At 36.8% G+C, this 24,886-nt stretch overlaps 1 protein-coding gene across 7 annotated transcripts in view; it reads left to right on the forward strand.

The window, feature by feature from the left end:
* The window catches only part of KCNT2 (potassium sodium-activated channel subfamily T member 2), a 132,215-nt gene that overhangs the window by 93,095 nt on the left and 14,234 nt on the right, over window positions 1-24,886 (forward strand). For 3 of the 7 annotated variants that reach the window (XM_057429290.1, XM_057429291.1, XM_057429292.1), the window contains exons 15-24: window positions 1,956-2,064; window positions 4,353-4,409; window positions 5,458-5,607; window positions 6,726-6,955; window positions 7,389-7,605; window positions 11,988-12,093; window positions 12,751-12,923; window positions 14,905-14,976; window positions 17,437-17,571; window positions 22,647-22,758. In XM_057429290.1, the coding sequence (XP_057285273.1) occupies window positions 1,956-2,064; window positions 4,353-4,409; window positions 5,458-5,607; window positions 6,726-6,955; window positions 7,389-7,605; window positions 11,988-12,093; window positions 12,751-12,923; window positions 14,905-14,976; window positions 17,437-17,571; window positions 22,647-22,758 (1,361 nt within the window). The remainder of the gene's footprint in view (window positions 1-1,955; window positions 2,065-4,352; window positions 4,410-5,457; window positions 5,608-6,725; window positions 6,956-7,388; window positions 7,606-11,987; window positions 12,094-12,750; window positions 12,924-14,904; window positions 14,977-17,436; window positions 17,572-22,646; window positions 22,759-24,886) is intronic. The other 4 variants (XM_057429293.1, XM_057429295.1, XM_057429294.1 and 1 more) reach the window with 3 other exon arrangements.

Genomic DNA, 24,886 nt, shown 5'->3' on the forward strand with positions numbered 1-24,886 from the left:
TTTTCCTTGCTTCCATTTTCAAAAGCATTAGCTATATAATGTAACAACATTCTAAACAGAAGGGGAAGCTGGCAAAATCTTACACAAATTAAAAAATACGGAGAATTCTCATTTGTTCAGGAAATCATTATTTACTTTCATAAATCTTTGCCATCTGATTAATGGCAGTAGAATGCAGATATTCTATCCAATGAGTAGATTATGTCTTACTCTCTCAAAACCTCTAGTATAAATTTCAGATAGATTTATTAACGGCACATGGTCAACTAAGCGAACATATTTTTGTCAGAAATATTTTCGCAGGAAATATTTAATTGCTATAACTGAAATATATTTAGGGGAGGAAAAACCTTATTTTATTCTATATTTGACAGTCTTCATATAACTAAATTAATTCCTCCTCTGTGACATTTAAATAAGACTTGATATTCAGAAAATGAATAAATTTCTCCTTTTGATGATTCTGTTACTGAAAAGCCTCTAGAAATTTCAAAAAAAAAGGATAGAGAAGGCATACAAGGTACACCCTCACTTTTATTATCATTAAATGGCATGCGTGTAGCTGTACTACAAAATCTGCATGGAAAGTAGCTTAGAGAGGCAAGGTGATTCTAAGGCTTTCAATGATACATTAGTGCAATTAGAAGTAGAGGTATGCAGCCACTCAGATTTCGCTGGGGGGATGATTTGCTTACTTTTACTCAGCAGTTTTCATATGGCTGATGTCTTGATCATCAGCTATACTAATTGTATTCTTTCTCATCAGAAGCAAGTTCTCTGTCATTGAAAGTAACATAGACAGAATGAAACACTAAATTGAGAAGAAAAAAAAAATTACTTGTCATGCAATAACTGCCTTCATGACCTTAGAAAATCCTCATGACTAAGTTTCTACACTGACAAGAAGTCAGTGAAGACTTTTCCCTTGTACCCATTTTTATACTGTTGCAGGTATACATGAATGGCATTAAAGAGTGCTTTCTATTTCCTTTTCATGCTGTCACCAGCACTGGAGAGCATTTAACTGTGACCTGAATTTTAAACACTAACAAGTTGAATAATAATTCATACAATACTGAAAGCATGTGCAGAAAATTTGGCAGCTTTAAATACAAGCCAATATAAAGAACTACATATAATGCTTCTATTGCTTTCTCTTCTTACTTCACCCCACTAAGTTCCATTAAAAGACAGAAAAAGATAGTATCTCTGTAGTACTATTCCTTCACAGCAAGTACTAATGTTGCAGACATACTTTCTTGTAAGGACTCTCAAGAACAAAGCACAGTGTTGTGATTACAAAAGCCAGACGAGGACTGGGGTGAAAAAAATGCAAAGTTGTAAAAGGAAAAACCACCATCCTACTTGCCTACTTTTCAAGGAGAGAGCAGCTGTCAGCAGTTCCTGGCAGGATATTAGTTGAATCTACATCACATACTGAAGTGCAATGCAAAATCCCAGAGCTGCTGACAAATACCAGTCTGCAAGTCAGTACAGCCTGATTGATCAGCAGTCCTGCACTGCAGTATAGTAGGTATGCTATTGTGTGAACACAAAATTATATCTGTACAATGCTGGATGTCTCTATACCAGATATGCAAGACTGCAGAAGTTGGAAAAGATAAAATATGGACTATGCTGCCTGGCTTTCACATATAGTGCAGCAAAATAGTGGGACTCACAGAGCCATTGCATCCTCTCCATTTGTAGCTGCATTACAGAAAGCATAAACTGGTTGCAAAATTAACTCTGCTCATGCAATCTCAGTGATAGCATAGATGGGGCAAATCATGCACAGCTGCTCTCCAGGTTCAAGTGGAAGATGAAGATATGGAGGCATACTTTGATTGTCCCCATTTTCACCATTTTCCTAGACAAGGAAAGGAAGTGATAATTATATTCAATGGGAAGTATTTTTTTAAAACAATTTATGTCTTTTCTTTTTTCTTCTATAGATCATGTTGTGTGTGAAGAGGAATTCAAATATGCTATGCTAGCTCTAAATTGTATATGCCCAGCTACCTCAACATTAATCACACTTCTGGTTCATACGTCTAGAGGACAGTAAGTATATACTACTATTAAGATACCAACCAACCAACCAAAAAACCCAAACCAAAAACTTGTAAAAGAATGAAATACATCCTTCATCTCTCTAGCTTTCATTCTCTGACAGAACACAGAGCCTTTTTTAGTTCTTTCATATTATATATACTTTGAAGAAGGGTAGTATTCTTAACAGCTAAAAATGTACATACTTAAAAAGGTATATAATATTGAAACTGATAGGATTTTTCTTCCCCTTTTATTCTGTATATCTTTTTAAAATAACTTGAAAATGCTGGAAGATGTTCTCAAAATCCTACCTGAACTGTGATTTTAATTTTTCACTAAGTTTTGTACAACTGCATAAATCTGTTCATTGTATGATAAATGTCACCAAGTCAAGCATTCAAAATTAGGAAATGAGGACAAAGCTGTTTTTTTTTCCTAGACTGCTCTGATCCTATTAAAAACACACTACTGTGGTACTGAAAACATTAACTAAAGTACTTGAGCTTACTTTTTACTTAGAACTGTTAGGTAGTCCATCTTTAATCTAGAAGTTTTATGTCTATGAAGACTTAAGTTTGGATGATCTGTAACACGTAGACATTCAACCATTGATTTTTAATGAGTATTTGGTTCTTGAATGTAATATTCTAAATGCAAAGGACAAAAAAAAAAATTAAAAAAAAAGTCACACAATTGAAAAATTGTAAAATATTTAAATATGTGAAAATAATTTCTTTCCAGAATTACCACTTCAATGTCCCAATTTTCTTACATTTATTTTACTTTTACTCATACTTTTTATGTGCAATACCATAATTGATTTAAACACTTGATAACTAAAATAAATTCATACCTAGATAAAGGTATATATCTGATATTCAGAAGTATTATACTTAAAATTATTTTCAAATCCAGAAATTTACTTTCAAACTTTCTGATTGAGTATACACTAATTTTTAGAGAAAAAAAAATTCTTTTAAACTGATTTTCTTCATAAGCATCTCCTGAGATTTGCACTGACTCTAGAGTGTTTGAACTGTGTTGGTAGAAAAAAAAATGGCTCAGCACTTCATTGTTTTCGGGGGGAAATTTGGTTTCAAAATAGGCATCTGTTCTGAGCATCTACAGGTTGTCACTGTACTGCAGCCATCAAACTGCTTTGGATTTGACTAATTTATAAATCGGGGGGCGGGGGGTTATAATTATTTTCTAGATAAATTCTAATGTTGAACAATAGGTAAATAACTGCTACTTGTTAAATTAGGTTAAATTACCTTTATGCATACAAATATGTCAGATGAACATTTGAGTTTGGCTAAGTATAAGAAAAAAGTGAAAATGGATTAACTAAGCTACAAATAAAAATTTTAACTATACATGCATTTATATCCAAACAAAATACTAAAATATGTCTAAATAATGGTGAAATTTGTTAAGTAGACTTCCAACGTTAACAGTGAACTGCTTTCCTTTACATATTTACCTATTTAATTATCCTTTATCCTGGTTATTACCAGCACCTATATTAAATTTTATGTAGGTATTGAGTTTTAAATCCCTGTCAGTATTTGACTTCCTTATATAAAAGGATAGACCTTGTGACATTCATTTTAATAGAATTAAAACCTTTATTGACAGTTCATTGGTAAATCATTGTCCCAGCTGTTTGTTGCACTTTTACAAATGAAGTGCCACCTACTCGGCAGGGAATCTATTTCCCGTATTTATTAAGAAACAGTCTTGACATTGTTAACAGTGCCAGCTCATTTCTGATATTCATGAAGATCAGTATGCTGGGAAATCACTGGACCTTGGAGGTAATACATAGCCGCAAAACACAGGGAAAAATATTATTCCCTATTATCCTAATTTGAATGGTAATACAACAAACAGTAAGTGAAAAGAAACATATGTACGTACATTAAAAAGCACTTATCTTCTAGCATCACTGTTGGAGAAACTGGACAAAAATGTTCATTTTCTAAGGAACTTCGGCCAGATCAACTTGCTATTAAAACTGGGGAAGTTTGCTGCTGTTTATATGAGGTGACTTTGGTCTTTAATGCTATTTTTCAGATTAAAGAAACTAGGTGTAAATAATCCCATTGTCTCCTCAGCTTTTCATCTGTAAGACACAAAAATTCTACCTTGAATCTTAATTATAATCTTATTTCTGATCTGTAAATGTTATCTAATTATCTAATCAAGTAATAGAACTTCCTTAGGGTTTGTATTGTGATACAAATTATTGGAAGAAAATAGCCTTTCTGACTTGAAACTTAATGTGGTCTTTACAGAACAGCTCCATGGGAAGCTTTTAGACAACTAACTGGAACCAAGCAGACTTTAAACAGGTGAACATTTTATTTTAGAGGGAAAAGTGAAATATGGAAAATTTTTCTCCTGTAATTACATTTCTAGCTCTCTTATTCTGCACCTAGAGCACTGTTTGTTAATACTGTTGCAATAAAATTGGTTTTCTTGGTTCAATCTTGAAACAAAATGTTTCTACATTGAGGGTTGAGAAGAATGGTAAACTGAAGAAAAACAGGAACTGTGCTAAGATATTAAAAAAGTATAAACGAGCACAAAGAAGCATGTTCCAATATCTTGAGACACTAGCTCCAAGTGGCAAAATGCAGCACATGTATGATTTTTATGTACTATCTGCATATATATATATATATATATGCATCCATTATATCCATTAAAACTCATGCAGCCAGAACCTTGTTTGCACATGAAAGTTAAGAATTCGTAGAAGCCTCAACTCTGCAACTCTTGCTGTTAGGTGAGGTTTGGAACATTAACGCTAACGGTCCATACAGTAAAGTATGATATGCTTAATATCATACAATAAAGGATGATATGCTTAATATGGTTAAAGTTATAATTTGTTTTCTTGCACTTGAGAAAAGAAGGTATTTATAACTTGCCATAACATATAAGGCACAGTAACTAAAAATGTCCATTGGGTAAATATTGAAGATTATCAAGAAACAAATGTAGAAAAAAAATATTTCTTGCAGATAAAGTGACTATAAGTCAAATGGGTCTTTCCTACTAAGCTATTTGTAATGATTCTTTACCTACTTCTGAAAAGAACTACACAATCTGCCATGAAACATCTGAAGCGATGGTATGAATTTTAAGGGATGTAGCCATAATTTTTTGTGATATTAAAGTGCATAATCTTATATGCCTATTAGAAAATGTCTAATTCCTTAAAATAATCTCTGTGCATGCATCATTACTAAGCTTTGATCTTAAATACTTTTCAGATTAGCCTATGGGATCCTTCTAATAAATATTTGTAGTTTCTATTGCCATAAATTACTGTTCTGATTGATAATAATTTTACATTAAGTTTTAAATTATTCTCTTTGTCTGTATATATTTCAGGGAGAGTCAGCAATCATCAGAACAATGGCAGAAAATGTATGGCAGATGTTCTGGTAATGAAGTGCATCATATTAACCTGGAAGAAAGTACATTTTTTGCTGAATATGAGGGGAAGAGCTTCACATATGCTTCTTTCCATGCTCATAAAAAGTATGTTTATTTTCCTATCAAGAATTAAAAGTCTAAACAAATGCTTATTTGTTTTGCCTGCATTATAGCTCCGTATTCAAAGATGCAGTATTACACACTACTCTGTTTCTAGGTTGAAGTATCTGGCCACTAATATATTTTGCTGATATTTTTCTGGAAGTTATAGCTGGTCAGGTAAAAGCTCATGCTGGTTTGGTATAGGCCAGCTCAGTCTGAGAAAAAAAATATAAAGGATATACAGGATAAGCTTGGCAACCAGGAAAAAGAAAATTCACACATTAGAAAGGTTATATGAGAACACCAGTCCCTTTTGATGTCCAAAACAATCTACAAAAGGGTGTGTGACTGTCAGCGTACTTAATGTATTCAGGAGTCAGCTGAAAATCCAACTTCCTTCTGGCACGTTCATCTTATGTGAAATGCTCATTTTAAAGGTGGTATGTGCTACATTCTGATAATTGTTCAAAGCAAAACCGTATTTTTTCTATTAGGTGCTAACATACCTTCTTTAGGTTCCAGATCATGCATCACTTATTCAGTGCTGTTCTGTGAGGTGGACATACAAACTGAACACAAGTTGTGTATATATTTGTATATATTTAACAAAATGGACATCGAGCAAATACTGAACACTGATTTTATTATCATACTCAAGTGAAAGTTTTTTTTCTGCTTTAGTACCTTATTTTCTATCACTAACCAAATACTTTCCTAGGAGTGAATTGCAAAAAGGGATTCCAAATATTGTTTCCATTACATATGAAAAACGGAAGCATTTAACGTGATGAATACTTTTTAATATTATATATCAATTCTTCTACTAATATTTTCCCAGAAGGGACTATTCATCTGATAGGTAAAAAAAAAAAAAAAAAAAAAATCAGCTGTCACAGCATTAAAAGTTCTGGATTCAAATGCATAGGGATTCGTGAGTTCATAAATACTGCTTGATCAGAAGTGGTCTGTTTGGGAGACAATATTTTTCAAACATTTGTCATCCAAAAATCTGCAAATGTTGATATTCTGCAAAAGTATACTGGGGGTTTATTTTTGACAGTGGAAATTCTGGTATATATGACCTATGCAAAATGAACCATGCCTTTCCTTTTCTAATTAAGGTTTGGAGTCTGTCTGATTGGGGTTAGAAAGGAAGATAACAAAAACATTTTGCTGAATCCAGGTCCTCGATATATCATGAGTTCTACAGATATATGCTTCTACATAAATATCACCAAAGAAGAGAATTCTGCTTTTAAGAAGCAAGAAAAACATAGAAAAAAACTTGAATCAAAATTGTCTTATCATGGAACTTCTAGATTACCTGTACACAGTATAATAGCCAGCATGGGTAAGTGAAAACAAAAAACCAAACCCACGACATATTCAATTAATAGTGCATTTTAAAGCTTTTAATAGTGTGTTCCCAAAATTTTAAGTAATTAAAATAGTGCGCAGAAAGAAAAAATATTAAACATTTGCCCTTGTACTTAAATTGATGATAATCAATTAAACTGAAATTAAACTGCTTAAGACTTGCATGAAAAAGTAATAATAATTACATGGGTAATTTGTTAGTCATTCACAACTGGTTGCTTGTAATAAATTTTCATAAGCTGCTTTAATTAAAAAAAATGCTTTTCTCAATAAATTCATACAGGTTGTTGATGCATATAAATATGGATTAGTTATATATGGTATGATTTTGAAAAGGTAGCTAACAAGAAAATATATACCAATGGTAGAAAAACCACATCGAGAAAATGCTTTCTATGCTACTACAGGGACAGTGGCTATTGATTTACAAGACACAGGATGCAGAACATCCAGTGGACCAACGCTAGCTCTTCCTTCTGAGGGAGGCAGAGAGGGCAGACGGCCCAGTATAGCACCTGTTTTGGAGGTTGCAGACTCATCCTCACTTCAGACATGTGACTTGCTAAGTGACCAGTCAGAAGATGAAACTACCCCATCAGATGAGGAAGTCTCTGCAGGCTTAGAGTACGTATACTGAATATAAATTAAACAATGCAATTTGAAAAGCCAATACTATGTAAATGGCATCGATTTTTTGACATGCAGATCAGTCCAGCTGTAGCAAGCAAGACCCATAAAGGCCAATTATGGAATTATTACCTTTTACAAAATGCTATTGCCTGTTAGCAGAATGCTGTTATGCCTATTTTGAAATTCAAAAACCCCCAAAACAGAATACCTCCTCAGTTTGGAGATATTCCATATTCAGTTATAAAGATCTAGTTGTGTATTGCAATTTTTAATAATTTTTATGACCATTTTTCTTACATGCTGTAGTTATAAAGCAGGATTCTACTAGCTCGTAAACAGGTAAGTACTTTTGTCCTGAGATTGCAGTGATCATTCAAAAGGCTTGTTGAATCCTCAGGCTAGGTGTCTGAGTTCAAAATGTAGGAATGACAAAAAACCCGAGTATGAGGCAAATTATTACATCTAATTTAAAGTGGTTGTTAACATGTTACTGAAAGTAATGATGCATTACTCAGATAAAAGTGGAAGAGTCAATCCTGTAACTGCCATGCAGATAAGTAATTGTTTATTGGGATTACTGACAGGGATGTTAAAACTGCAATGGATAATTAAACTAGTGGCTCACCTGGCACAGTTTCCCATCAGTGGCAAGCATGAGAATCCCCAGGGAAAATCGTAAAACTCCAGTGAAACATAATAGAACAGTAATCTTAAATCTGCCGTCAGAAATACTGGGGTTTAAAAGGCCAATTACAAATTTCATCTTATCAGCAACAGGATTTGTCATTTAAAATTCATTCCAACCATGTTGAAGGTATGTTTTTAAACAAGAAGGTAATGACTTCAGTCAATCTTGAAAAGTGTTTGAAAGAAAAATTGAGAAAGAAAAAGTACCAGAATTATTTCCATTTTCTTGCTTTGCTTTTTTAAATTCCTTCGAAGTTTCTGGTACTTCGAATCATTGAATTGTTTGGGTCAGAAGGGACCTTCAAGATCATAGAATCGAATCATAGAATCATACAATAATTAGGGTTGGAAAGGACCTTAAGATCATCTAGTTCCAACCCCCCCTGCCATGGGCAGGGACACCTTATGCTAAACCGTATCACCCAAGGCCACGTCCAGCCTGGTCTTGAACACTGCCAGGGATGGAGCATTCACAACCTCCCTGGGCAACCTATTCCAGTGCCTCACCAGCCTAACAGGAAAGAATTTCCTCCTTATATCCAATCTAAACTTCCCCTGTTTAAGTTTTAACCCGTTACCCCTTGTCCTATCAGTACAGTCCCTAATGAAGAGTCCCTCCCCAGCATCCCTATAGGCCCCCTTCAGATACTGGAAGGCTGCTATGAGGTCTCCACGCAGCCTTCTCTTCTCCAGGCTGAACAGCCCCAACTTTCTCAGCCTATCTTCATATGGGAGGTGCCCCAGTCCCCTGATCATCCTCGTGGCCCTTCTCTGGACTTGTTCCAACAGTTCCATGTCCTTTTTATGTTGCGGACACCAGAACTGCACACAATACTCCAGGTGAGGTCTCACAAGAGCAGAGTAGAGGGCCAGGATCACCTCCTTCGACCTGCTGGTCACGCTCCTTTTGATGCAGCCCAGGATACGCTTGGCTTTCTGGGCTGTGAGAGCTCACTGAAGCTGGCTCATGTTCATTTTCTCATCAGCCAACACCCCCAAGTCCTTCCCCACAGGGCTGCTCTGAATCTCTTCTCTGCCCAACCTGTAGCTGTGCCTGGGATTGCTCCGACCCAGGTGTAGGACCTTGCACTTGGCATGGTTAAACTTCATGAGGTTGGCATCAGCCCACCTCACAAGCGTGTCAAGGTCCCTCTGGATGGCATTCCTTCCCTCCAGCGTTATCAACCAAACCACACAGCTTGGTGTCATCGGCAAACTTGCTGAGGGTGCACTCAATCCCACTGTCCATGTCAGCAACAAAGATGTTAAACAAGACGGGTCCCAACACCGATCCCTGAGGGACACCACTCGTTACTGGTCTCCAGCTGGACATTGAACCATTGACCACAACTCTTTGTGTGCGGCCATCCAGCCAGTTCTTTATCCACCTAGTGGTCCATCCATCAAATTGATGTCTCTCCAATTTAGAGACAAGGATGTCATGTGGGACATTGTCGAAAGCTTTACACAAGTCCAGGTAGATGACATCAACTGCTCTACCACTGTCCATCAGTTCTGTAGCCCCATCATAGAAGGCCACCAGATTGGTCAGGCAGTATTTCCCCTTAGTGAAGCCATGCTGGCTGTCACCAAGCACCTTGTTTTTCATGTGCCTTAGCATGCCATCAAGGAGAATCTGCTCCAAGATTTTGCCAGGCACAGAGGTGAGACTGACTGGTCTGTAATTCCCTGGGTCATCCATTTTCCCCTTCTTGAAAATGGGGGTTATATTTCCCTTTTTCCAGTCATCGGGAACTTCACCTGACTGCCATGATTTCTCAAATATGATGGCCAGCAGCTTCGCAACTTCATTTGCCAGCTCCTTCAGGACCCGCGGATGTATCTCATCACTTCCCATGGACTTGTGCACATTCAGATTTTTAAGATGGTCTCAAACCAGTTCCTCTCCTACAGTGGGCCCAAGGCCTTCATTCTCACAGTCCCTGCATCTGCTTTCCAAGGCTTGGGTGGTTTGGTCAGAGCCTTTGCCAGTGAAGACCGAGGCAAAGAAGTCATTCAGAACCTCAGCCTTCTCCAAATCCTGTGTAGCCACTTCTCCTGAGAGCTTCCTGAGGGGGCCTACATTCTCCCTAGTCTGTTTTTATTTGCTACATACCTGTAGAATCCCTTCCTGTTATCTTTAACATCCCTAGCCAAGTTTAATTCTAACTGGGCCTTAGCTTTCCTAACCTGGTCCCTAGCTTCCCGGACAACATCCCTGTACTCTTCCCAGGCCGCCTGTGCTTGCTTCCACTTATTATAAGCCTCTTTTTTCATTTGAATTTTCCTCAGGAGCTCCTTATCCATCCAAGGAGGTCTCCTGGCCCTCCTGCTGCACTTCCTTCTGGTTGGGATGCAACACTCCTGAGCTTGCAGCAGGTGATCCTTGAATATCGACCAACAGTCTTGGGCCCCCCTGCCCTCTAGGGCTGTATCCCATGGAACCTTCCGAAGCAGGTTCCTGAAGAGGCCAAAGTCTGCTCTTTTGAAGTCCAGCTCAGTGAGCTTGCTGCACGCTCTTCTCACTGTCCTGAGGATCTCAAATTCGAGCACCTCATGATCGCTGCATCCAAGGCTGCCCTGGAGCGTCACATTTCCAACGAGCCCTTCCCTGTTGGTGAGCACAAGGTCAAGCACGGCACCTCTCCTTGTCGGCTCCTCTATTACTTGCAGAAGGAAGTTGTCTTCTCCACAATCGAGGAACCTCCTGGATTGCTTGTGCCGGGCCGTACCGTCCTTCCAACAGATGTCAGGGTGGTTGAAGTCACCCATGAGAACAAGGGCCTGTGAGCATGAGGCTTTTCCTATCTGTCTGTGGAGTGCTTCATCTCATTCCAACCTCCATGCCATGGAGCAGGGACACCTTCCACTAGACCAGGTTGCTCAAAGCCCCATCCAGCCTTGCCTTGAACACAGGGATGAGGGCAGCCACAACTTCTCTAGGCAACCTGTTCCAGTGTCTTACTACCCTTACTGTAAAGAAGCAAGATATCATATATATCATATTTTGTATATATATATCATATTTATGTTTATGTATCTATGTAGTATACATATCTACTCTTACCCTCTTTCAATTTAAAGGAACTACCCCTTGTCTCATCCCTACATGCCTTTGTAAAATGTCTTTCTCCAGATTTCTTGTAGGACCCCTTTAGGCCCTGGAAGCTGCTCTAAGGTCTCCCTGGAGTCTTCTCTTCTCCAGACTGAACAAGCCCAGCTCTCACAGCACGCCTTTATGGAGAGGTGCTCCAGCCCTCTGATTGTCTTTGTGGCTCTCCTTCTGGACTCACTCCAACACATCCATGTCTTTCTTATGATGGAAACCCCAGAGCTGAATGCATTACATACTCTCAAAACACTAGGACAGCACACTATATGTCAGTGAATTTCCAAAAATACCTATTAAAAAAAAACAAAAAAACAACAAATGAACAACCCAAGCAAAATTCCTTTAGTTCACAAAAATTGTGATAGCTTTCACTCAACATTATTGAATTGGTTGAAGCTACAAAACACATTCCTTTGATCCTTATTCAAGATAGTTCATGTACTTGGTTCTACAGATTGCAGAGTCTACAGATAACTGCAAAATTCAGGCATACATAAAACATTCCATGAAATAGGTGTATAGTAGATTGTGTTTTGGTGATTTGCTATACTGAAAAATGTTTGTTCTCTTCTCATAGGTATGCCAAAGGCTATCCTCCTTACTCTCCGTATATTGGAAGTTCTCCCACATTTTGTCATCTTCTGCATGAAAAAGTACCCTTCTGTTGTCTCAGACTAGATAAGGTAAAAGGAGTTTCTCTCATTGGATAAAACTGCATTCTCATTTTTATCTTTCATCTGAAGACTTAAATTCTGCTTTCTGCTTAGAGATGAGGTTTGTTCAGCATTTACTAAGCTATAATGTCTTATCCTTTTCATCGCTAATCATTTGTTTATGTCTGATCAGGCCCATATCAGGTCATCTGATAAAATTTTCTGTTTCTAATGGGAAAACCCTTTAGTGTTGCAGCTAAATCTCTTTATTCTCTTCAGCCTGGAGAAGAGAAGGAGAAGATAACTCATAGCTGCCTTCCAGTATCTGAGGGAGGCCTACAAGGATGCTAGAGAGGGACTCTTCATCATGGACTGTAGTGATAGGACAAGGGGCAATGGGTCTAAACTTAAACAGGGAAGTTTACATTAGATATAAGGAAGAAGTTCTTTAATGTGAAGGTGCTGAGGCATTGGAACAGGTTGCCCAAATAAGTAGTAAATGATCCATCCCTGGCAGTGTTCAAGGCCAGTTTGGACAGAGATTTGGACAACATGGTCTAGTGTGAGAAGTCCCTGCCCATGGCAGGGGGGGTTGGAACTAGATGATCTTAAGGTCCTTTCAAACCCAAACCATTCTATGATTCTGTGATTACTATCCACTGAACTTGTTTCTTATTTTGATTTTAGGGATGCCAGCATAACTACTACGAGGATGCCAAAGCCTATGGATTCAAAAATAAATTGATTATAGTTGCAGCAGAAACTGCTGGAAATGGTTTATATAACTTTATTGTTCCACTCAGAGCTTATTACCGACCAAAGAAGGAACTAAATCCCATAGTATTACTCCTGGATAACCCGTAAGTAGATTTTAATTATTTTTTTATTTTGTGGCACAATTTAAACTCATTTTACCATTACTTCAATAAAAAAAATCACTTTTAACATGACCAGCTTAAAATAAAAACATTAAGGCGTATTTATCTTTGAGAAAGACTTGTAACGAAAATAATACCCTACGTTTACTGCCATATACAAAATTGACTTCTTACTGACTGCACATGGCCTTTGTGAATTTATATGTCCTTATTCTATGGCCCATGTTTCAGCTAAGTATTTCTTAAAAATACTCCAAATGTGAATACTACTGCTAAACACTGTAAAATAAACAGTGTAAAAAGCAAGGTGTGTAACAGTTTCTCAAATACATCACAGCACTTCAGACAACACTAACCTGCTTAACAGAAAACAGTTAGTGTCCTGGACCACTTAGATATCTTTTTAATGATTTTAGACTGCAAGATAAACAGTTCTTTAATCCAGTAGGACACCCACTCGGTCTATGATTATATAGTCATGGAAGAAACCTGCAATATTGTCATTACTACTATATCTGTCTGGAGATCGCTGGAATTTTTAGCCTTTCTTGTATTAGCTGTTTAAAATTTCAGATAAATTCTTCCCTGGCAAGTCAAGACCAATTCATCTCTGATCTGACAATGAAGGAGACTTTTTTTGCATCACTTTGGTACTGCTCATGTACTTCAAAATCACGATTTGGAAGACATGAAAATAGAGGTTAGCCATATACAGGAAATTAGATCAAGCTATGACTCAAAGAAAGGACAACAGATAAATGACTTACAGGTTCTGGTTCCAAGCTGACACTTCCCTTTGCATATGTATGTTCTAGTTTAAGTGTTTTATTATACAAAAGCCTGCTGTGAAGAGTTCCGCTTTGGCCTGAAAAAGCTCATTAATGAAGCTTTATACACCTCTTTGCAAAACAGAAGCTTTCTTATGTACCTGTTATGGCATAAAGTGAATTTACACAAATTGGTAAAAGCCTAAACTAGGCTAAAGGAATTCTGATTCACAACTTTAAGATTGAAGATGTGAGTATACAGTGCCCTCTGGTGCTTATTGTGTTTTCCAGCATAGTGCCCGAGTTTACATCCTTCAGTGCTGTTGTGACATTTTATGGCTAAACCTACTTTTTATTAGCATAAAGTAAAAGCTATGGTTGCTGATTAAGCTAATATCCTTAGCATTTTATCTCTCTACACAGCATTTGCAGCAATTCCTCTGAAATTAATTAATGGGACTACAGACGCTATCTGAAAAGCCAGCATGCTTTTCATGCATGCATGAAGAAGATTCAGACCCCCATTCAAGACAATTAGAATTTTGTAATTTACTTAATTGGCCTTAGGAATTCAGCCACCTTCAACTAACATATCTTTGCCTTGTTGTTATATCCCTACTTTCTCAATATGTCAGGGCAATTTATTACAGTGTGTTTACTCTGATATCTACACATCGCGTGTTTTAAAATTTCTGATGTTTCTTGGTATGCAAGAAGAAAAACAGTAAAATTTATGATTCAAAAACCAATGCAATAAAATACAGTATCTTGGTTTTCACAGTCCATTTTAAAAATGTTTCATCTAAGATTGTCTCACTGGATTGAACGGAGTGGTTGGCACAAAATACACATGATGACTGGGTTTCTGCTTGACATTTTAACTGAAAATTCTCACTGCTTATTTTAAATACTCCTAAGTCATACATTGGAGTGTAACTTGATAGTGTGTCTTCGAAAACAGTCATTCATTCTTATTTTTAGAATTGTGCTGTGCCATAAAATTTCTGATTTAAAAGATGAATTTATTAATATAAGCATTCTATTTCCTATTTAAAGTGATATTATAATTGCAAAGTTTCAGGTTTGTTTTGAGTTTTTGTTATTTTTTAAAAAGCTACCCGTTTATTGAAATATTTTAGAAAAGATGCTGCAGTTGTGATACTGTCTTTCATTTTGTAATCCCATCTGCTGCTTAGGCCAGATATGCATTTTCTGGATGCAATCTGTTGGTTTCCAATGGTTTACTACATGGTGGGCTCTATCGACAAGTAGGTGAAATAACTGTTAGAAAACTTAACGTTGTAGTACTCGGTGGTTTGCTGTGTGTATCGTCATTGCATGTTTAAATGTCTGTTGTATTTGAAGATGATCTTTTTGCATGCATGGTTTGTGTCTGTGTGCTATAATTTGGGATTTCAAATTTCTGACTTGCAGATCATTAGTGGAAAGTGTGACAGGGAACGCAGGTTAATATTGTCATGGTTTAAACCCAGCTGGTAGCTAAGTACCAAACGGCTGTTTGCTCACCTCTCTCCTTTTCCTACAGATAGGGTGGGGAGAAGAGTCAAAAGAATGTAAAACCTTCAGGTTATGATAAGAACAGCTTAAAACTAAAATACAATATGCTACTAATAATAATAATAAAGGAAATAACAAGGGGAGAGAATATAAAGCTAAAAGGGGATAGAACAAAAACAATAAACACAAGTGATGCACAATACAGTTGCTCACCGCCCAATACCCAGCCTGACCTGAGCAGCGATGTGGCCCTTCCAGGCAACTCTCCCCAGTTTATATACTGGGTATGACATGCTGTGGTATGGAATACCCCTTTGCCTAGTTTGGGTCAGGTGTCCTATCTCTTTTTCCTCCTGGCTTCTTGTGCCCTTCCTCACTGGTAGGGCATGAGAGACTAAAAAAGGCCAATCAGGATAAGCAGTACTGAGCAACAACTGAAACATCAGTGTGTTGTCAGCATAGTTCTCAAGACTAAAGCCAAAACACCAGCTACTAGAAGAAAAAAAAAATAACTGTTACAGCTGAATCCAGGACAGTCTTTTTAAAAACGTAAGATTAAGACTTACTTAGGTGCATTAATAGGTTTCTGCAAATTGCCAGATTCTAGTGTCATTCTATACTTAGATACAATTTGTCTAGGTTTGCTGACTAGGGTTTTGTAAAGATAGCTACAAAATGTAGACAGTCTTCACTGTGTCTAATAGTCACCTTCTGCTACTTAAAATATCACCTACCCTTACATCTCTGTCTTCACCTTTGCTAATATGTACTTGCATATCTAGTTTTAGCAACATAGATTTAATGTAAAAATCAGGCCAAAACAAGGGAAGAGCAAGGACTCATGAGCATTTGAGTAAACTCCTGTATTGCCAAGTCCATTTAAAGAAGAAAATGGTTTGCTTCACTACATACCTAATATTAAATCAGGGCTACAAGCCCATAATAATCAATCCCCAGGTGGAAAAAAACCCTCACCTTATTTCTTACCCTAAATTAACAGAATCCAGTTTTTCTGGATTTTGAAGAGTCAATGTTTCTCCAACTCATATTGAACAAATTTCAGAATTGTATAGGAGTCTATTCGCTATTAAGAAACCTATACTTAAAGGTACTTTAAAACTAGAATAACAATACTTCTAAAGCAGCACTTTCTAAATTTTCCACAAATTAGCTAAATGTACCTGCTAAAATAAGAAAAAATTTTGAACACGTGAAACATTGAAATGCAAATAATCTGGGTATTTCAGAATACACTGTTATTTTCAGGGATCAGCTGATACTACAGATTGCCAAATGGGAAGGAACTGTAATGGCAGAACAGCTTTTCACCATGGATGTAAACAGAACACTGCAAAAACTTAGTTTTCCAATTCCCCCTTGGAAACCATGACATTCACCCTTTGTCATTCTCACTTGCTTAAAAATGGCTAGGCTCCTAGCAGTCGTCTTCGTCACAGAAAAGTCCTTTCTAATCTTTTCTAACATTGCTTTGTTTCTATGGAAAATATTATTGTTAAAACAACTGACGCATGCTTCATTTTGGAAACAAAGCTACAAGGCATGATGAGAACTCTAACTCAGTTGTTCGTGTTTCCTATTGTCAGGCTTTGTGGGAAACACCATCCAACAGCATGCAAGGCTTTACTGATGTACAACTGCTCTAAAAGCATCATGAGAACACTCCAACTCTTAGATTAACCTTAAAGAGGAATATGTGAGATGTCCTGACAGAACTTCTGTTAGCATTTTGAAAATGAAGTATTATAGAATATGAAGTATTAATGGAAAATGAAGCAATTGTGGGAAAGAGCAACCCATAGCATTTATCTGGGTCTGTTTATTGCCAAAATTAACTGCAATGAAGCAAGTTGTTGCAGCATGCAGGGACATACTTTTTTTTCCAAGTAATCATTAAAGGCTTATTTTAAGAAGTTGAAATAAATGTATCATTTTGGCAAAAGGAGAGGTACTATAACAACCTACTGAAGTGCATTGTGTATGACTTAAAGGAGAGTAATCATTCATATCCTATTTTATGAATTGAGATGATATTCTCAACATAGATTATATTGGAAATTGTGATATGCACATGGAGATGAAGGGAACCAGCAACTCACGCCTGTGATCTGCAAATTACAGCCATCCCTAGTCTTTTAAGTGTTCTATATTTAAGTTGCTTGTTTCTTTCTCCCTCTTTCTTTCCACAAAAGCCTAGATGACTTACTAAGATGTGGGGTCACATTTGCAGCTAATATGGTGGTAGTGGACAAAGAAAGTACAATGAGTGCTGAGGAAGACTACATGGCAGATGCTAAGACCATTGTAAATGTTCAAACACTCTTTAGGTAAGATATTTTTGCAATTTATCTGTACATCCTCATTAATTGTGAAATATCTAGTGCCTTTTGTACTCCTATTAGAAATGACTTTTTTTCCTCTTTTCTTCTATTTAATTTTTCCCATATATGAATTAGTGTCTTACATGGGCAAACTTTTTCCTAACCTGCTTAGCAGTATACTCAGAATCCTAAGGTATTCTCCTGAAATTCTATGCATCCCAAAACTCAATGATCATTTAAAAAGTCAACTGTCAGGTTTGCAGGAAGCAAAAGAAAGCTACTCTTGAAGACTTAGGACCCAAGATAGTTGAGAAAAGAAATTTTTCCTCAGTGCAACAGTCTTTCACAGTAATGCTAAAGCCAGTATGAAAAGCAGATCCTTCTAATGATAAAAGGTAAGCAATTCATCACTGTGAAGTTAATAGTAACTGGTCACATTTTAAATGTTTAGTTTTGAACAAAACTTAGGTTTTTAGGCACTTGTATGCAACATTATGTAAGACAACTATGTACTAAGGGTCATGAAGGAATAACTGATTCGAGTGAAAAAATTGCCAGTCTTGTGAAGAGGCTGAGAAGGCAGTGCTGTGAAGAACTACTAAACAAGCTCAGATTTCCCCTCCCCTGATTAAAGCCTCACTTTGTGTTAAATATCTTGATTTCACAAGTAGTAAAAGATATGTGTCCCTTCAAACTGTGAAAAAAAGTTCTTATTTGCTTAAAAAGAACCCCGACCAAACAGACAAAAAACCCACACACAAAACACATCACACAGTCAAGTATGAAATGCCTCCTTGATTTTGGGCTTAGGCCTAGGACTTCCTGTTGTTCACTCTAGTAAGACCTGGACAAAATTAAGTCCTTGCCTGGAGGATTCAGTATCATTCAATATTGCTCCCCTTTTCTATGTCAGGTCTTTCATATAAGGCTGGAGAGAAGTGCATAGTCCAAGTCTCTTGAATGTGTATTTCAGAAAATAAGCTCATTAAAAGACAAGTATTTCAATGAAGACTTTTTTAATGCAATCATGCAAGAATGCAGTTAACTGCTGTTAGCACTTCTGCATGTGCTCAGAAGCAGCAAAAACTTTGTTGCACAAGTTCTCTCTTTTTCAAACTTTCAGGTTTTGAATTTCTACCCGATACTAGCACCGTGTATTTCATAATCACACCTAAATTTAATTTAGAATCTATAATTGAATTTAATGTGTGCATCACTCAAGTCTACTCTTAGCCAGATTGTGCTAGGATATCTCACTGAGGTTTTGACATGTATCACTTAATTTTTTCAGAAATACATTTTACCCCCAAATATAAAAAATAACAAAAAATTGAGTTGAATGAAAAAAAAAAACAAAAACAAAACAAACCACTTTAGAAAGTGCCAGTTGGTTTTTCCCGTTATTGTGTTCTACTTTGCAAAATACTAAAAGATAGTAACACAAGTACACTACATACTATAGATATCCAACTAGAATTTACTAATAATTAAGTTGTCTTGCACAATGCTTACAACTAGATGGCAGAGTTAACTCATGTCCAAACTGTGTATCTGGTTCAGTATATTTTTAGTACTGCATGGTACTTTTCACCGATACCAGAGAAATCAGAATAAATATCTTAGTTTAAGACACAGCACTACTTTTCTCCCTAGCTTTTCTCCTTAGAACATGTATAATAATTTCACTACATTTTTATAGGGTGTAAAGTTGTAGGAATAAGTAAGCTTTGGGAGGAGGCCTAAGGTAATAGTGTTTACCTGCTCTACAAAATAAACTACATTCATTGCACCAAGGTAAATAGTTTCGCAACTTTAAAAATGTGTTTAAAGGTTTTTTCATTACTTAATAATACATAAAAATATCATAGACTAATGAAGAGGAGGCTGAACTGTAATTTTAAAGGATTTTAAACCACTGCTAATATATGCTGTTCTCAAAGTTAGTACATGAGTGAAGCAGGTTCCACTTAATGTCACTAAGTTAAATCAGAAGAGAGAAGCTATTCTAAGCCTCCCTAATTTGACTTGGATCAGCTGACCTCATTAGCGGCAGTAAATAGGCATGAAAAGGTGATTCAAGTGGGCTGAGGTACTGTTTGGCCTAGGTTCAGTTCCGTCCTCAGATACCTGTTCTGACATTATTCCCTTATTTGCAGAAATTAATAATCTTGCTTTGCCAGGAGAGTTTGTGTAACCCCACCTTAGAAGACAATGGATTGTTTATAACAACAGGGTTAGTAGCACTTTTACAGCTAGAAACTGTCCCATACCAATTAAAACTGTGACACAACACTAGCTTATCTGACTTAATTACACATAGGAGTAAAGAAGTGCGGCTCAAATGGTCACACTGACTAAGAGAAAATTTTAACTCTCTAGATGGGAAAGAACAATTTAGCATAGTTTAAAAGTACAAGGAGAAATTACTAGTTTTGGACTGTGTCCTAGAGATGCTTTTTGATTTTTTTATATGAAATACGAAGCCAATCATTGAGTCCCTATTGACAGCTGTAAATCCACTTCAGAAAAATAGTGGGTGCCCTCAGGCAGTAGGTCTATACTAGGGGTGTTTATATATTTACTCTTGCTTTCTGTTAATTAATAGGTTTAAATGTTAGTGTTCAGGAGGCTCTGTTTTTAATAGCTAACATCTTGAAGACTATGTTTCAAATACTTCAAGAAGCCTGTTGACAGCAGGACATGTATCGAGTCAATAGTCTGGCTGATACCTACCAGTCAGCACCATATTGTAGATAAAGCAAATGAGGTTTTATGATAGTATTAAATTGTTTTCTTGGTTTATCTTTTTGGTTCAGGAAAGAACTAAGTGTATCTCTTGCTAGTCTTATTCCCAAATACCAGATCAACAGCAATCCATGTCTTCATCAGGCTGATGAGGGCTTTCTCCACCCTTTTCACTAGAATGGGATAGAAAAGAGGAATAAAATGAGGGATCTTAGTCTGTTCCAGTGCTGAAAGCTTGTGGGCAGCATGCCTTACAGTCAGGGCAAGAGGCAATCTGGACTTCATTGCCTGGAAAGTCATTTTCCCCTGATTCTCCTAAAAAGCACTGATAAGTAAAATATGTATTTAACTAAGACCAGGTTTGAAACTGATTTCCTAACATAAATCAGTTTTTATATCTGGTAACAAAGTAAACCCATCTTTAACAAAAACCTGGTAATCTGCATTTTTTTCTGTAACTTTGGTATGTTTCGTTATTAGATCAGCTTTTAATTTCCTGTTGCTCTTAGTTCTGAATGTTGTATTACTAGTTTTCAAATATAAATGGTTTTCCTTCAGTACAGCAATACAAGAAAATTTCCAGCCAGCAAAAGCTCAAGTAATTCTATGCTGCATGATACAGAATTAACGAGGAAATTCATATTCTCCTTCCTCAGAACTTTAACACATTTGTTAAGCTACTTAATACATACAGGTTCATACCTTCAAGTGTAATATTACCAGGATTCCCCTCCCCCCTCCCCCCAGTTTTTATGAGCACTTCACAGGCTTTTACAAAACACATCACACAAGTGAAGATGTACCACAGTTGCATCTCAAGGGTGTGGTTATGTATTTAATCTGTGCACATAGACACCATTCCCTAAGTGCCTAATCTTTAGTAGGACATAAATAGACTTTGTGTAACAATACTGCACCACTCAAAGTTAGTATCAAAGTCTGAATGTACGAGTTAAAAAGGCACAGAAATTCCTGAGCATGCACAGTGCCTTTCAAACTGCAGCATACTCGAGTGGTTATTGTTAAGTGATCCACATGCTCTCCCAGTTCATCAGCTCCATTTGTCCTTGTATGTTCACACTTAATATTTGGTTATTCAGTGACATAACTGCTAACAAAAGGAGGGCTAGCATTTTTACCATCACATGTTCAGGACATGTTAGGAATCATGTGATCATTACCAGTCTACATTTTGGCATTGAGAGATTTAGGAAACTGTATTGCAATAATATGGTATTAACACATACTGGCAGATAGTTTTGACATACGTTTCCCCACATTTAGGCTCTGCTTGAATTGCCATTTCAGTGAAGGTCCTCCTTACAAAAATGAGGGGAAAAGACTAAAGACTTGCACAAAAGGTACACTGGATTCCATTTGACACTAACTTACTAAATTCAGCTTTCAAGAAAACCATGTAATTTTTTTAACTGATCGAAGCCACATTAATGATGTCATTAGTACTACGATTATCTATTGTCACATGTAAATAAGTACTTTCAGGATCAGCAAAACAGATTACAAATGGATATCTCATTTTCTGACACTAATCTGTAGAGGAAATTCTCAAATGATAATCCAAGTTTTATCCCAAGTGGCTTAGTATAGCATACCTTAAGACACACATTTATTTCTAGCTGTTAGAGCTCTGAGGGCTGAGGAAGGGGTCTTTAGTTTGCTATGTGAAAATCTGTGTAATTCAGCCAGATCAGAGTTAAATTTTGTTCACTGTCTTTTTTTTGTTACTGGAAGCCTGAATTAGTGTTAATTTATAAATATTTGGTATATTTAAGTATTTCAAAATGAGAACGTAAGTATACATAAGCATACTTTTTCTCAGCAACTCCCAAGAAGTGTCAGTTTTCATCTGTGTTGCTCAGTCTATGGACACAGAGCATAGAAACAAAGCTACAAAATAAAAAAATCAGATGTAACGACTACATAAGGCAGTTCAAATGGTAGTTCACATGCAACCAGATAATAGATGCAGGCCATAGAGTTTTGCATGTTTTTGTTATTTCCTACAGATTTGTGTCATTTTAGAAATTATTAAATAAAACCTCTGGTAATGAAATTAAGTGGTTCCTTACTGGCATTAAAATATGTTATAAGATCAGCATTTGAATCTATGTTTGCTTCTTTGTGAATTCTACAGGGAATGTTTTGTAGTTTCCTTTGCTATTTTGCCAGCATTCCATTGTGCCAAAAAACACCACAGGTTTCAGGGACCTGACTAAAAACATGGGCATGAGTAAAAGCTACAGCGTTATGCAGAGCCTTACATTTGTGAATTGTTATAATCAGAGATCTAACTGTTACATTCTTTTAAAATACAGGTTGTTCTCAAGCCTAAGCATTATCACAGAACTAACTCACCCAGCCAATATGAGATTCATGCAGTTCAGAGCCAAAGACTGCTATTCTCTTGCACTATCCAAATTAGAAAAGGTAAGGAGATTTGCCTCGCCTGCCTCCGGTTTGAATGTTACCATTTTAATAGGATGCCATGATCTTTTATTTATGTTCCTAGAAATTATCTATAATTATCTTTAAGCAGCTATATCCCCTTCCTCCTTAATTCCAAAAAGTGCTGGGACATTCTGGCACATTTCTATCTTCTATATCTGCATTATTTTCTGGGAAGCAAGTAATAAAACAGAGCTCAATGCAAAGTGCACGAGTAAAAACTATTTCTTGCAAATCTCCTTTAGGCAAGAATAAGCAAACCTGTAATAAGAGATAGAAGGAAACAATAAAAGAAAATTAAAACAAAGGGAAAGAATAAATTTCTAAGCTTCTATTTTAAATAAAACAAGTAGGAATGTCCTTGCATTTATTATCAGAATTTTGGATAAGAATCAGATAATTCCTCAAATATCTGTTGCTTTATCCCACACATTTCTTGGCAGAAAAGCAGAATCTGCTGCAAATTTCTTTAAACAGATGGAAGGATAAACATATACCTAAGTCATATAATAGGACTACAGTCATTTCACAGCCAATTCCCTCTATAAAATATTTTATGGCATGAATGTAAAGGGATTTAATGTAACGTGTTACAATATAAATGTAATTTTAATTTTGAAGACTTTGTTGTGAAACAAACCTTAGCATTTTTTCCATAACAGACAAGTTTTTATTCTCAATAGGATCTGAAGAAAAATGTCTTCCACTTTCTCTACTACACTAAAAACACTCAAATATATGAGAGTGAGCTACAAAAAAAAAAAAAAAAAAATAAAAAGCTTCTTGTTTCTGTGGTGTACACCTAAGCACAACAACATGCTTATCTAGGTGGAAGTGTTCTTTGTACAATTAGACTGCTTTCTTCAACTCTCAGAAGCACACAGTTTGCTAGAAACACCCCTTTGCTGCTCAGGCATCAAAGCACACATGCATGCATATATGTGCAAGAGCATGAGTGCGTGTGTATGTATGTATTTCTCATTGAGAAAAATCTCTAGTACAAGGCAGTAGTATTTGGTCAGAACAGATAGTGATTGTAATAAAAAAAAACTGAAATAATAATTATATTTTATTTCCTTAAAATTTTTGAAACCCCTTTAATGTCACCTCCACCAATTTCTTCACTTTTTTTTGAAGACAGAATAATGACATATTTTTAAGAGTTACTTGCTGTGTATTTTTGTCCGGAGAGTAAATTCTTTTTGTGCGACATCGTTTTCAACTCCCCTTACGTCAAGCCACAGAAGTCAACAGGTACAACCAGACTATCCAATGACAAATGCTTTAGAATACTGCTTTTCAACAAAACCATTAGCTAGAGCAGACTGCTCATTTGTATATCACAGTATCAGAGCATGGTTAGGGTTGGAAGGGACTACTGAATGACATCTTACCTAAGACCCCTTCTCAAGCAGGACCATCTAGAGGCAGTTGCCCAGAATGATGTCCAGAGGGCTTTTAACTGTCCCCAAAGAGGGAGAATCCTCAACCTCCCTGGGCAGCCTGTGCCAGTGCTCAGTCACTCTGACTGAGTAAAAATGGGTCTCCTGACATTCAGAAGAAACTGACTGTGTTTCAGCTGTTGCCCACTGCCACTTGTCCTGTCCCCTAGGCACCACTGAAAAGAGCCTAACTCTGTCTTCACTGCACCCCCTGTCCAGCTATTTTTACACATTGATGACATCCTCCCTAAGCCTACTCTTCTCTGGGCTAAACAATCCCGGCTCTCCCTCAGTCAAGATCCTACATTCCCTTGATCATCTTAGTGGTGCTTTTCTGGACTATCTCCAGTAGCTCCCCCTCTCCTTTTACTGGGGAGCCTAGAACTGGACACAGTACTCCAGGTGTGGCTTTAGTCTTACTGAGTTGTGCGGAAGGATCACCTTCCTGAACATACTCTCAACACTCCTCCTAACTCAGTCCAGGACACCATTCGCCATCTTTGCCAGAAACCCACATTGCTGGCACATGTTCAACTTTATGTTCACTAGGACCCCCAGCATCTTGTCTGATGAGCTACTTGCCAACCAGTCAGTCCCCAGCATGTACTACTGCAGATATGTGTTGGACATAAGTGTCTCAATTCAAGACATACAACATTTCTGCATTT

Source organism: Pezoporus wallicus, unplaced genomic scaffold, assembly GCF_028554395.1.
Source record: "Pezoporus wallicus isolate ANWC-B61680 ecotype Strahan unplaced genomic scaffold, APGP_CSIRO_Pwel_v1 contig_593, whole genome shotgun sequence".
Classification (NCBI taxonomy): domain Eukaryota; kingdom Metazoa; phylum Chordata; class Aves; order Psittaciformes; family Psittacidae; genus Pezoporus; species Pezoporus wallicus.